Source organism: Artemia sp. Qi Xiang Cuo, chromosome 7, assembly GCF_049724085.1.
Source record: "Artemia sp. Qi Xiang Cuo chromosome 7, ASM4972408v1, whole genome shotgun sequence".
NCBI classification, from domain to species: Eukaryota; Metazoa; Arthropoda; class Branchiopoda; order Anostraca; family Artemiidae; genus Artemia; species Artemia sp. Qi Xiang Cuo.
The window spans coordinates 30,053,075-30,068,400 of record NC_142800.1 but is presented as its reverse complement, the minus strand read 5'-3'; the positions used below and the strand labels follow the sequence as shown (position 1 = coordinate 30,068,400).

Below are 15,326 nucleotides of genomic sequence, written 5' to 3'. Positions count from 1 at the left end.
GACTGTCTTCACCTATAAATTTGACAGAACAAAAAAGTTACCTGTTTTCAATATTAGTTGGAACCCAATTCAACACATGTCAAAATACTTGGAGAATACTTGTGGGCAGATCCTGGTGCATTCAACATGCCTATTCTTTTTACTTTATTTCTTTGTTTCTCTTCAACTTTGTTTAATGTATAAAACACTATTCAGATAGTGGAAGCAAAAAGCTGAAAAAATTGTCTCAGGTATAGGAATGAAATTGGATATGCCTTTTTCTTTCTTTCACATTTTAGCATATATGCCACAAGAATAGTATCTCCAAACACTATCTGGAATGGCCCAGTTCCTCTCAGCTTTAAGGGTCTAGCAAAGATTTCTTTGTTGTTCACAGTGAAAATGCTGTCAACATTTGGCCATTTCAAAGTTTATCTGCCATTTTAATCCACCTTAAAAATTTTAGTTGTGACTATCCTTTGTCTGCAAAGTCCTGAATCCTTGAAATATGCATGCCATACTTAAGATTATCAGAAATTTATGACACCAAGGAGTTTAACATGTTTCATTAGCATTTAAGGTGGGATAGGGTCGAAAAAACATGGGAGTGGATTTCAAGAATTTCAAGAAGTTAATTGTTATTATTATTGACTTAGTGGAATTTGTGTTAGTATGTAAATTCTTAGCCTCGTCCTAAACATGGGTGGGGTTTTGATGAGGCCAATTTCGATATTTCCATGTCATACTTCAAGGATCAGCAGGTAATCTATGCATTAACATCTTTGAGGGAATCTCTTACCAATTTCATTAATCAATACTAAACATATGATTGGTCCTAACAAGGTTCCTTAAGGAATTCTACACCCCATAGGGAGAGGATCAGAGAGAACATTTTTGTATTTTACAGCTGGGGATGTATTTGAAAGAAAACATTTCCAAAATTTACTAAGAGAAGGTCTACTTTGAATTTATTTAGTGATAAATTTATTAGGATGTTATGATCAACCAATTCAAATGCTTAAAAATATGAACATGGTATGAGGCCAAGTGGCAGTTCCTCAGATGATGGAAAAATCTAGCATCTAGCATCAAATCAGTGAAACTAAAATTTATTAGAAATCTATTTATATGTTTTTTTTCAAGTGAAATATTATTCGAAAATAATAATCATCAAAATATATTGTTGTTGAGAAAGTACCCATAAATTCAACAACTGTTTTCATCAGAGGACCCTCTGTTTTGTACACCAATTGTTTCTCATTTGTTTTACATGTTCAGTGAAGTTTTGACAGAGTCACCTCAGGGCCTGTTGCTGTCTGTCAAAAATTTCAACAAGGTTACTACAAGATATTCTCAAAAGAAATGAATCTCATGATAGAAGCCAATATCTATGTTTGAATTTGGCTGAAGGAAAATTTTTAGTTGGCCTTGTATTCCACTACATCAAACAAGAATGTTCAACACTTGGAACATAGTTTTGTCAGTATAATATTAGCTGCCATTTTTATTTGATTTTATACAGAAAAGCCAGTGTGGCTATATTTTAGAGAAGGTCAGATGTATTTTGATGCATTGGTAGTGATGAAATTTTTTTTTTTTTACTAAAAAATAACCAGGTAAAGACAGTTTGAACATTACATAGCTAAAAAATTGTCAGGAGCTCATTTTGTGTTGAAAACAGGAAACTGATTAAATGGAATATTCTTTTCTTATCTCAGGGTATTGGATATAGTGTCTACGTTTTGCATTGTCAAAATATAAAAACAGCTTCAAGAGATGGGGCTCCAAGTCACAACTAAGCAGAGTTATCCTGTTTTGAAGGAATATTTTGACAGTGGTTCTAAAATTGTACTGTCAAACCATAACCAACTTTACCCTATCTTTCAGCTTCTACAACAACTCTCATAAAAATCCACTTAAAAAGAAAGGTGTAGTTTAGAGCCAAGGGCAAGAATTAGGCTAGGTTGCATCATCAATTTTTTTCTAAGGAGCAAAACTATAAAACTACTTATGCAAATAGAGGTTTTTGTCTTCTCTCTAATTGTTAACTAACCAGAACATCTATTTAACCAGGCAATACACAGAAACTTTAGCTTACTATGGACAGTTTTATGGCTCAAAATGTAATTTCCTGTAGCTTTTGAATTATGAAAGAGCATAAAAAAGGCATCAAGTGATGTATTCTCTTTCATTCCAGCTAAATTATGCTGTCAACAACCAATTTACCATAGAAACAAACTATATATTACAAAATAAGAATTTCTTTGTTCTAGCATTTTCTTTTAATTCTTTATGTATCTTAGAACTATATCTGGGACCAAGAGGGGGGTGTGGTGGTGTGCATTGTCAGAGAACAGCCACAATATCTGGAAAGAGCATAGGCTAAATAAGGGTAAATTTTTGGCAGTTCATATTATTGACTTACAAATAAAGTAAACATACCACTCAATACCTTTTTTATGCTCCTACCCCCCCCCCCAAATGTGCTATTATAAACCCTGGACTGGTATATATAGGGGTGGGGTTAAAATTCATTTCCAACAATATTGATTATTATATTTGTAAAGAGCATTAAAAAAGGCATTGAGTGGTATATTCATTTTATTTGTAAGTCAATAATATGATTTGGTAAAAATTTACCCCAAGAATTGCATCTTCAATCTAAATTTAACATCCATTCGCATCACAAATGAATTTTGGTAAAGTTCTATGAAATCATATTATTGAGTTAGGAATAAAGTGAATACACCATTTGATGCCTTTTTTTATGCTGATTACAAATATAATAAGCACTTCTATCGGAAATTAATTTCAGTCCCCCCCCCCCTATATAGACTATACCTAACCTAACCCTGAATTGACATATATAGGGGGGGGGGGGGTGAAATCCATTTCCAATAGAAATGCTTATTATATTTGTAATCAGCATAAAAAAGGTCAATATATATAAAATCATACTTTTTTGTTTAAAATAAAGGTACAGCACCATTCGTTGCCTTTTTTTAGGCGGTTATAAAATTTAATTAGCTTTAATATCGTACTTTTAATTCAGCCCCCCCCCCCCCGATATAGCCGCTACCTAACCTAACCCTGAATGTAGCGATATAGGGGGGGGGCTGAAATTCGATCCCAATATAAAAGCTTATTTTATTAGTAATAAGCATAAAAAAAGGCATCAAATTGTGTATTCACTTTAGTCCTAACTCAATAATATGATTTGGTATATATTGACCTAAAAAAAGGCATCAAATGGTGTAGGCCTATTCACTTTAGGGTAAAATTCTACTTTAGCTACTTTTGACTTTCTTGGAAAGGGGTTAGGTTAAGAAAATGAAACTTTCAGGGATGGGTCTACAGGGTAAAGTATGTCCTGGGAAGGTATTTTGAAGTACCTACCTCCACTCCTTCTCCTTCTAAAGAGCCCTGACCCTTGATCGCCTTTAAAATCTGTGTGTTATAGCAAGGAAACCTTGCAAAATAGATCTTCAGCTTAAATGAAGTACAACAAAATTGTTTTCATCTTCAAAACTTTGCCCGATTCCAACTTATACGGTTTTAAAGATATGCAAATACATTTTCTAAATTTTGGAAATAAACTATTTATATGTCTTAAAATTCTGCTCAAATAACTGAAATTGTATTTTCAGAGCTAAAGCCAGAGAAAAAGAAACTGATAACTGAAAATTCAGGTAAAATGTTGTTTTGTCAAAATTTCAATGGGTATAGACCTGTCATGTAGGCAAATTTCATGACCCTTTAAAGGGAGAAGGAGTGGAAGTATGTACTTCAAAATACCTTCCCGGGACATACTTTAGCCTGTAGACCCATCCCTGAAAGCTTCAGTTTCCTAACCTAACCCCTTTCCAAGATAGCCAAAAGTAGCTAAAGTAGAATTTTACCGATTATTTTACACCCATATTAGCCATATGGTGGATGTCCCTGAAAAATTACCTAAATAGCCTAAGAAATCTAATTGTAGCCTATTACTCATTTTTTAATGCTTCCTTCAGAAAATCCACCAAAATGCACATCTATCAAAGGTCTCAGAGGTTGAATGCTAAATATATTGACCTGAAACAAATATAGGCCTATGGCAGAGGTGTTGCCTAGATCTTAGGCTAGCCTACCTGAGCATCTAGAGAACTTAAAAGCCCAACACCATTTGGATGAGAGGCAAGATAATTTTTAAGTCCTTTCAAGTCATCACTTCTGATACAACTTATCAAAGTTTGATCCAATTCCTCAGCTGCAACTTGATACGGCAACCCTCTAGTCATTTTATTGGCATCAGCAAGTGTTTTAAACTTTTAAAACTGCTTGCCTTTAATCTACTTTATTGACTATTAATTGAAGTTTTTTAGATGGCGACCCGCAATCCAAAAACTTGGTTATTGGCAATGTTTGATCCGTACAATCAATTCAGCCTATGAAATTATAATTTAAGCTTTTTTATTAGGCTTCAATACTATATTTTATCATCAGAAACATTCATAGTTTCAAATCATGCACATTATTGCTGTAATAGATTATCATATAATGGCGAATTTAGTCAATATTAGAACTGCACTCAAAGCAGAGACAAAGTGTGTGTAGCACACTTATATAAGTTTATTGTTCCGATCAATTTCGTGCTTGTGCTCGTCTAACCTCATATTCTCATGCTTCTAGCACGCACCAACGTTGCCATACATAGCGTAAAGGCATCTGGATACCCAATCTTTTCAAAAAAAATTATAAAGAAGAGTAAAGAGCTACATTACACCAAGTATGAGCTGAAATAAAGTCAAATCGTAATTCAAATATAAAATGAACATAAAATACTATCAATAAATAGACAAGACACAAAATGAACAGATAGTTAAATTTCAAACGAACAGGAACTACCACAAACAGGAGCAGGGTCTCCTGTGCCTTGTAAGGACCAGAATGTCACTTGAGCTTAATTGAAAAAATTTCCATTTCGAGCTGCAGGTTTGTATTTATCATAACGTAAAAAAAAACATTATATTAACCAAGAATAATGAAAACATCTTATGAATTTCAGATTGACAGTTTAATTTAGAAATTTTGTACTTATTGGGGTTATAAAAAGGAAAATGTTTAAAACGTGTTTTGTTTTGCTGTAAGGTGCAAATAGCGTTCTGGTCTTTACATAGGCATTTCTGGCAATTTCTGTTTGTTTTAAGTTTAACTTGATTATTTTTTTTACAATTTCTGTTCGTTTTGGGTTGTTCTTATTTATTGATGGATGGTGATTTATGTTTGATTTACACTTTAATTACTATTTGGCTTTATTTCCCCCCGTTATAGTTCTTGTTTAGCTCTTTACTTTTCTATGAAAAACCTCTTTTATGGAAAAAGCTTTTTAAAATTTATCGGGGTTCGTTTTCAATTGACATAGGTTTTCTATTGGTTGATAAAAAGAATATCTGAAACTTTTTTTCGGTTTTTCTCTTTGTGAATGAAAATATTGGCTTACAATTTATGTGCTGGACAAAATTTTTCAATTATTTTTTTATAATAGTTGTACAAAAAATTTTTGGATGGATGGCACGTGGAATATTATTTAAATAAAAATCTGCATAATCTTTGGGCCTCTACCCATTACCATTCTTACCATTCTTACCACCTTTATGCTACATCTCAAATATAGACAAATGTTTATTAGCCATCCCCTAAGCCGTTCCAGAGATATTACTGATACCTCCTTTTGACAAACTGCATGCACACAGTGTGTTTTGATTTAATTGAACATCCCGTTTACCATACCCTGAAAATTTTGCAGACGTAATAGTATGCAGATAGTGCCTTTTGGTTAGTTCAACACCCCCCTATAACTCCCCTGAGAGTTTAAACTGAATACACCTCTTTGACAACCTGCATGAGCATAGTGTGTTTCGATATGCCGAAAAAATGGTTGTCTCAAAATTTTGAAAAGATGTCCAGAGCGTATGCAGGGGGACTGGTTGCCCTGCAATTGCTTTTGACTCTTAAAAAGGGCACTAGAATTTTTAACTCCAAATTGAATCAGCCCCCTCTGAAGTTTCTGCGAAAAACCACTTCTATACCAAGTGGCTTAGTGAAAAGCTAAAAATAAATAAATAACTAATACATGGATTGCACTTGGTTCTTTGCTAAGCAGCCCTGATGATGTCGATGAATGTTGTTGCTTTTAGGATAGTACTGCCAAATCACACATAGCTTTCACCCAAATAACTTGGCAAGTTCGTTATTTGCGATTTGAAAGAACTTCAAGACATACTCATATGCACGGCATCGAATAGCATCTTACTGTGATAGGAACCAAAATACCCCGAGCCTTCAAATACCTCAAATCTCTCTTTTGCTAGATAAAGCTCAGACACCCGTAGAATTTTCAAACGATTTGCTGCCACTATTGGGCAAATTTACTGAGTAACCAGTCCTATTGATCCAATAAAATTAAAAGCTTCTTACTAGTGTCAGCTGATAAGTTGTCAATGGTGAGACTGAACGAAGTGAGAATAAGTTATGCCAATTTCTTTTGGAGGGAGACAGAGAGAGAGAGAGAGAGAGAGAGAGAGAGAGAGAGAGAGAGAGAGAGAGAGAGAGAGAGAGAGAGAGAGAGAGAGAGAGAGAGAGAGAGAGAGACAGAGAGAGAGAGAGAAATTGAATTGAATCGCATAACTGTTTGTTGTAAGGATGAATTAGGAAGAGAGATCTTTCGTGCAAAAACTATGCCTCATTTAATGTACACTAAAAAGAATTATAAAATACCCTGTGATCAGGGAATCACAGAATTGAACTCGGGAAAATTAAAATTTAAATTGGTCTTTGTCCTTGTTATAAATATCGGTGAGTGCTTTGTACAGATATGCTTCTTTTCCAGCAAAGCGGTCAGTCCAAGACTTAATTAGACCAGATGGTGATGCCTCATAGTTTCTTAAGATGATATCATCACCTAAAAATATAATTTCATTTAAAAACAAGCAATTATTCCGGTTTTCATAGTTTCCACACCTTTAAATAATAACTTCTGTTTTTTTGCTTTTTTTTTAGAAAAGACTTACCAAAAGTACAATAAATGTATGGAGACGGTAAAAAAAAAAAAAAATTCGTAAGATTTGACTTCTTAGGTGTTTTCCGTTTCTTTTGGTTCAGAATCGTAAAACGTGAAGTTTGAACACCCTAGGGTTCCAAACTTTAGGGTTCAAAATATGTGTGCTTTATTGACTCTGAGTTTCACTCAAAAAAGAAATTTTCATAAGGAAAATTGTGGGGAATCCTTTTTGTAAAGATAAATGTATCCATCCAAAATCGGCAGTTTTATTAATTTTTTTATTAGTTAAAATAAACAAAGATAGTATGAAAAAAGTCCTTTATAAAAATTTCAAGTTCTAAGTCAGTTCAAGAAAGCATATCAACTTAACCTTCTAAGTTCAATTTTTGTTCATTTTTTTACTTGAAAAAAAAAGAAGATTTTCTCATAAAGTAGGGAGCTTCTTGAAACACCTAAATTTGGTACAAAACAGGTTAGAACCAGCAATTCATTCCTTTTTTTTTTTTTAAATTGCTTATAAAGACAACGGCTTACTTAAAAGCAATCTGCCTTAACAAATTTATGATGCCTTAAAAAATGGTTTCTTTTTAATAAAGAGAACGGCTTACTTCGAATATATCTGTCTCAACAAATCAAGACATCTCAATTTTCTTTTTGAAAAGAGTTAAAGAAATCAATCATCTGACATACCAACATATGTTTTCCAACGAAAATATAGTTTTTACACTACTATTACATCCTTATTACTTTCTTACTAAAAATTTACACTATAATTAAAACAGTTACACTATCAGTTCCATTCCTGAAATTTGCATGACAAGACACTAAAAAAGCAGAAAATCGTACAAAAGAAGATAAAAGACGCTAAACGAAGCGGATCATTGACTACTTTATAAGGTAAGGCAGTAATAATTTATTTTATTAGGTAGAACCAACTTTCAAATAACAATTTCGAATTTGATATTTCAGAAAAGTCACTTTAAGGTAATACAAGCACCTAACGGTTTGCAAACCAGACCCAATATCCCTCCCAATTATTTATTATTTTATTATTTCTCAAAAATACCTCACATCCTTAAGAGAATATAGGAGAAAATTCCAATAATTTCTAGCAAGGAAGAAAATCAACAATTTACCCATCACCTCAAACTCAGAATCCCATCAAATACCAAGTGATTTTAACAATACCTGAAATTTCTGTATTCGCTTGAACAAAAAGCTTTCTTGGAGTTCTTCGGGCCAGTACAATATCTCTCCATTTTGACCAAGGTTCTTTCACTTCTGTATATTTATCAAATAGAGCTTTAGCCGCTTCCACATTAGCAGTCGCTTTGAAAACCTAAAAGGGGAAGTAAACAGGTTATAATAAGTTTCATCAAACCCTAATCGGAGTAGGATTGGGATAGCAAGATAAATATCCCTCAATTTTGACGAAGGTTCTTTCACTTCTGTGTTATCTATCGAATAGAACTTTATTATCGTCAACGTTAGCAGTCGCTTTAAAAACCTATAATGCAAAGTAAGCAGGTCAAAATAAGGTTCGTCAAATACTAATTGAAGTAAGACTGAGGTAGTCAATATTGTCATTATTACTAGACATATTTTTCACAGAAAGAGGCAGGTAGAAGAATTTAATATTACGATGCATTGCGTGCCAAGAGATAAGCGAAGGAAATTAACTTTAGCATGAGACAAAACTCCCCACAGTCGACAATGAAAGATTCAGCAACACACTAGCGGGAAATATAAATTTTTATAACAGAGAACACATCATTGTGGTTGATTACAACTGAAGTAGGGGATAAAGAAGAATAACTTGGAGGAAGTACTGGAAGAAAGGTGTTTTCATGCTTTATTGCCCTAAAATGGCAATCAAGCTCCTGGGATGGGAGAAAGTACAGAGCAACAAGGAAAACTTTGAAAATGTGGAGAATTGAAAAAGAACAACTTTTTATCTGCTACTTATTTAAATTAAGGCTATCTCTAAAAAGTTATACAAATAAGAATGTGTGTATAGTTTTGTTAAAAGGGATAATCCCCTAAAAGAAGCGGGAAACAAAATGTTACTAAATATAGAATGCTCGAGAACACAGAAAGTAATACAAATGGTGGTGTTTCAGCAATGTATCTAAACGTATGAAGCTAAGAGAGGAAAGGAAACAATACATGAAAAATAAAACCAAAAAAGGGTGAGAAAACGAGGATTTTGTCAGCCAGTGGTAAAATATGAAAACGAAAAACAAGTTTTTCCTTGTTGTTCGTCTTCATATTTTACCACTGTCTGACAAAATCCTCATTTTCTCACCCATTTTTGGTTTTATTTTTCATTTATTATTTCCTTTCCTCACTTAGCTTCATACGTCATGTATAGCCAGTCTGGTCTTAGAAAGTATTTAATGTATCTAAAATAAGCGCACAAAAGAACTGTGTGTTAGTGAAGGAAAGTCGTATAAGCACGTTAGATGCCCCTCCCCCACCCTTCTTATAGGAGTGATTCATAGAAAAAATAGTCAAAAACGTTTGGACAGGATATCAACGAAAGGAATCACAGTAAGAAATTTGTTCAATTATTACTTGTCCGAGGCTATATCAGCTGGCTGCTTATTTTTACGCTCTAAAATGCTTTCAGGACACTTGTCAAAATTCGGCGTAAAGAGTGTCATTCAGAAGGGGTTAGCCCCCGTCACGTTCAGGGTAATCTCTATTTGTTTTAAATTCTAATGTTGCTCCTTACTTTCATTTGAAAAATCTAACTTTTTTCAATTCAATAAACATAAAAAAATTGACATCATGGGAAAATTTTACATAAAAAATACAGTAGACGGCGGTATTTTCGTTTTACCTCTTTATTAAATAAAAAAAAACACGTTTTTTTTAAACTGAAAGTAAGGAGCCACATTAAAACTTAAAACGAACAGAAATTATTCCGTATACGAAAGGGGCTGTCCCCTCCTCAACGCCTCGCTCTTTACGCTAAAGTATTTTATAGTTTTAAAAATAAAGTTGTGAGGCAGAGTCAAACTAAAGCGTAAAGAGCGAGGTGTTGAGGAGGGGACAGCCCCTTTCATAATTTCTGTTCGTTTTAATTTTTAATGTCGCTCCTTACTTTCAATTAAGAAAACTAGCTGTTTTATTTAATTTCTGAACGTTTTTGAATTAATGCAGCGTTGATTTTGGCTCACCGCACACGAATAATTAAAATGAAATTTGCATAATAATTTTACTTTTTTTTCGCTAAATGGCTTTCTCGAAATTTTAATCTGACGTAACTTACGAATTAACTTACGTAACGAACGTATGTATTCGTATAATCTTATTATGTATGCTAGGGGGTTTACCCTTAACACAATACCTTACTCTTTACGCCAAATTTAGAATTGTGTCCTAACTCTTTAAGAATGACCCCTTAATCACAAAGGCCGTTAATTAGAATAAATAGCTCTGATGAAAGTACAAACATTTTTTAACGTAAACAGCGAGGTAATGACTAGGGCGCGAACCCAATCATATGCGTAATAATTTCTGTTCGTTTTTAATTTTGATGTTGCTCCTTACTTTCAGTTGAAAAACTTGTTTTTTTTTATTTAATTTCTGATCGTTTTTTTTTTTAATAATACTGGGAAATCCGCCGCACCCTTCATAGCAATGTCCCTTCCCTCACGAAAACTACCTCCATGGAAAGATTTTCCCAAGGAACTCTCGACCCTACCCCTAACTACCAGAAAAATCCCCCTGAAAACTTCTCTATACTTCCCAATAACCAATACTATATGTAAACATTGGGCAAAGTTCATAACTTGCAGACCTTCCCCCGGGGACTGTGGGGGATTAAGTCATCCTCAAAGACATAGTCATTGTATTTTTTGACCATGCTCAACAAAATGGATGTCTAAAAATTTTGATCGGGTGACTTTGGGAAAAAATGAGCGTGGGAGGGGGCCTAGTTGCCATCCGTTTTTTGGGTCACTCAAAAAGGGCACTAGAACTTTTCATTTCCGTTCAAATGAGCCCTCCCGCGGTATTCTAGGGCCACTTGGTAGATACGATTACCCCTGGTAAAAAAAAAAGAAGAAAAGGCATTCGTGATCTTTCTTCTGGCAAAAAATACAAAATTCCACATTTTTGCAGATAGGAGCTTGAAACTTCTCTAGTAAGGTTAACTGATACGCTGAATCCGATGGTGTGATTTCCATTAAAGTTCTATAACTTTTAGGGGGTATTTCCCCTTTTTGGAAAATATGGCAAATTTTCTCAGGCGCGTAACTTGGGTAGGATGGGTAGGACTATACGTAATGAAACTTAAATATTTCAAATCAGCATAACAATTTGATTCTTTTGATGTATCTATTGGTATCAAAATTCCGTCTTTTAGTTTCGGTTACTATTGAGCCGGATCGGTCCTTACTTACAGTTCGTTACCACGAACTGTTTGAAAATTAGCATATTACTACTACTACTACTACTAACAACTCACCGCAGCACCAAGCCGCCTGAGGCTATCACAGCCACGCACGGTCCTCCTCCATCCCAATCTATTCAAAGCATCCCTCTTTATACCCTCCCATGAAGTTTCCATTTCCTTTAAATTTTTTTTCATGACGTACTCCCAACCCAGACGAGAACGACGTACTTTCCGTTTAGCCCTAGACGGTTGGCCGAAAAGAACAATCTTCGGCAATCTGTCATCCTTCATCCACACAACGTGCCCTAGCCACCTCAACCTTTCTCTCATTATAGCCCTAGAGAACGGTATTGAACCACATTTTTCGTATAGCCTTTTGTTTGAAATATGGTCAGTCAGCCGGGTACCCAGAACATTTCATAGGCAATTTCTCTGGAAAATATACAGCAAATCTTCATCTGCTTTTCGAAGCACCCAAGCTTCAGAGCCATATTTGACCACTGTCATTACTGTAGCTTCTAATATTCTAATCTTGGTCTGCAGACTTATCTACCTATTCTTCTAATCTCTTTTTTAACTGTGAAAAAACACCTTGAGCATTGGCTATTCCACTTTTAACATCTTCACTACTCCCACCGTCTTTACCAATAATACTACCAAGGTAAGTGAAGCTGCCCACGTGATTTATCTTTTCATTACCCACCATCACTTTTTCATCTTTACTTACTCCTAGCCGTAGCAACTTAGTCTTCTTAACATTAATTTTCAAACCTATTCTAGCACCCTGAACTCACAAAATCTCTAACAGTTCATTCATTTTGATCACACTTTCATCTAAGATGCTTAAATCGTCAGCATAATCTAAGTCCAGGAAAGCTTTTCTTTCCCATTTGATTCCATGTTCTCCCATTGCCTTTCCTGTGCTGCTTAAGACAAAGTTCATCAAAATAATCCATGTAAAGGGGGATAAAACATAACCCTGCTCAACTCATGATTTAATGCAAAACCAGCTACTAACCTCATTTCCTACCTTAACTGCAGCAGTGTTATTCTCGTGCACAGCACTAATCACTTTAATGTATTTGTCGGGTATACCATACAAGGATAAGACCTTTGATAAAGCTCTTCTGTCAACAGAACCAAACGCTTGCTCATAATCTATAAAACTGAGGACCAAAAGTGTTTGACAACTCAGACACTTCTCAATTATTAACCTAAGAGGGAAAGTTTAGTCGACACATCCTCTACCTTTTCTAAAACCGCACTGTTCTTCTCTTAAAACTTTGTCTACGGCATCTCTCAGTCTAAAAAGTATCATATTACTACCTACAGAGACCAGACTAATGTCTCAATAATAACCACACTCACTTTTATCACATTTTTTATAAAGTGGCTTACTTAAGGTTTTCCTAAAATCTTTAGGTACTTCCTCTTTTTCATAAATCATATTCATAATCTTTAGTAACTTATTTCTAACCTCAGAGACACCACATTTAAGGAACTCATTTACCACACTTTCAGATCCTGGAGCCTTATTATTTTTAATCCATTTAGTGCTGTCGCTAATTCTTCCTCATAAAAAAACTTCCTTCACATCCAAGGTATGACAAACTTTTTCATTTTTCTTTAAATCTTTTCCTGCAACTTTATCTCGGTTTAGCAACTTCTCAAAATGTTCTGCCCATTTCTCTTTAACTCTTTCCTTATCGCTAATTGTGGACCCATTCCTATCTTTAACTGGGCCAAGTCCGGATTGACTACTCCCTCTCAATTTATTAACATGCCAGTACAATACTTTACTATTATGCCGTCTAGCTTCCAGATCCTCGGCAATTTTATCCATGGCCTCCACTTTACACCTCCTTAGTTCATATTTTAATGCTTTCTCCACTTTCTTTACATTCCTTTTGTTTTCATATGATCTATCACTCAGATATTTCTTGTACAAGTCCTTTCTCCTTTCTATTAACACCTTCAGCAACTTCACAAATTATTTTTCTTAAATTATTCAAACCATCTTCCATATTATCAAATTTTAAACTCTGAAGTTTAGTATTCAACTGTTCCTGGAAAGTATCTCTCAAATTCTCATCCTGGAATCTACTAACATCATAACTTCCCGAGAGGTAGTTAACCGTCCGAAATTTCAGCTTTAAATTAACCCTTGAAACTACTAGATGGTGATCTTTACTTTTAACATCAATAACAGCACTCCTATATACGCCAGTATCTTGTATTGATCCTGCCAGTCTTCAATTTACTATAACATAATCAATAAGGTTTGCTGTCTTACCATCACGTGAACACCATGTTAACTTATGAGCCATTTTATAACCAAACACCGTAATGGTTATAGCTAGATTGCTACACCTATAAAATTGCAACTATCTGTATCAATTACTATTCTCATTTCCTACACCAAATTTACCTAGGCTAGGAAACCATCTATCCCTATTTCTAACGACCTGGAAGTTAAAATCTCCTAGTAATAAAACAACATATTTCTACCTTGGACCCTGTCTTTTTGCTCCTGTAACTGTAGGTAAAATTCTTCCGAGTCACTAGTATCTCCGTCAGTCGGTTCTAAAGGGGCATATACTATTATAACTAATACCCTGAACTTCTTAGTCATAAAATAAGCAATTAGTATTCTTTTACTAATACCTTCCCAGCCTAAACAAGACTTAGCAGCTTCCTTATTCATCATGAGCCCTACTCCCTGACTATGTACCCCATCCTTTCTGCGTGAGTAAACAAATTCTATATCACCTAATTTCATGCTTCCTACCCCTGGGATATGAGTTTCTGAAACTCCTAATAGGTCCAGTTCGAATCGTCTGAATTCGTTCCAATTTGAAAAAGTTCCAATTTTCATGTTCTTTAAATCATTGAAATTATTTTGGCCTCAAGAAAAGCAATGATCCCGGATACCAGTGCAGGACGGGGCCCAACACATCTTCTCAAGGCTACACCAAAGCGCTTAAGCCAGCTTAGAACCGGAAAGCAATAAGCCTCTAGGACCCCCAATATAAATGGAGGCTTTGTGCAATCCTGGGTCCATCTTGGTCGCAACATGGTTTTCAGCACTTGGCGATGCTCTGCTATCAACAAGAGTCGAAATCCTGCACAGACAGTCTCAAGCCTATTACCTCTGACTCATTATATATTCATGCCTACAAATATTATGCTACTACGGGGAGGCAACTTATAGTAGATAAATTAGCTAGGAAGAGGTTTTTCAGCCCAAAGACGCCCATCAAAACATACCAGGCCCAGAAGAATGAGTTTTGCTCATTTTAGTTTGATGGAGTCCTCTACTTTTCTTTGAATTTTTTTTTTGTGAAAAAAGTTTTTTTTAACTAATTTCTGTTCGTTTTGTATTGACATAGTCTTTTTAAGGCAAAAAGAAAATAATAGTTTAAATGTTTTCGGTTTTTTCTTTAAGAATTCATAGTTTAGCGTGTTATTTGTATGTTGGAGAAACTTTTCGACAATTTTTAACAAAACACACCCTTTTGAAAATCTGGACACAAAAAGTAGTGTTTAATTTAGTTTCATACCTCCTCTGGTTGACCTGAAAAATAAAACTTAATACCTTTCCCAAAAAATTCTATCTATGCTCTTTGACAGCTTGGATACACTTACACACTTTTGATTTAGTTAAATTTTAAGAGCAGAAGTAGTAATAGAAGTAGCTCCTAAAGTTTGAACTTAATACCCTCAGTCTTTCTTGGGGTATTGCTGAGATGTCTTAGCTGCAACGAGCATACACACAGTGGGTTTTGACTTAATCTTAAAGTAATATTTGTTTTTTTTTATACCAATTGTTGGAAATAATGAGCGAATTGCATAACTGTAGAGGGTTGACCTACACAATAGCCCTATAGATATAGTTTCAAGACCTTT

General features: G+C 34.6%; 2 protein-coding genes across 2 annotated transcripts in view; both read right to left on the bottom strand.

The window, feature by feature from the left end:
- Arms (Ankyrin repeat-rich membrane spanning) overlaps positions 1-4,529 on the bottom strand; it is a 201,977-nt gene extending 197,448 nt beyond the window's left edge. The window contains exon 1 of the mRNA XM_089091790.1: positions 4,107-4,529. Within this exon, the coding sequence (XP_088947916.1) occupies positions 4,107-4,256 (150 nt within the window). The 5' untranslated portion in view covers positions 4,257-4,529. The remainder of the gene's footprint in view (positions 1-4,106) is intronic.
- Positions 4,530-6,686: 2,157 nt separating this feature from the next.
- DppIII (dipeptidyl peptidase 3) overlaps positions 6,687-15,326 on the bottom strand; it is a 69,931-nt gene continuing 61,291 nt past the window's right edge. The window contains exons 14-15 of the mRNA XM_089091476.1: positions 8,207-8,357; positions 6,687-6,919 (exon numbers count right to left, since the gene is read on the bottom strand). Coding sequence (XP_088947602.1) covers positions 6,774-6,919; positions 8,207-8,357 — 297 coding nt within the window. The 3' untranslated portion in view covers positions 6,687-6,773. The remainder of the gene's footprint in view (positions 6,920-8,206; positions 8,358-15,326) is intronic.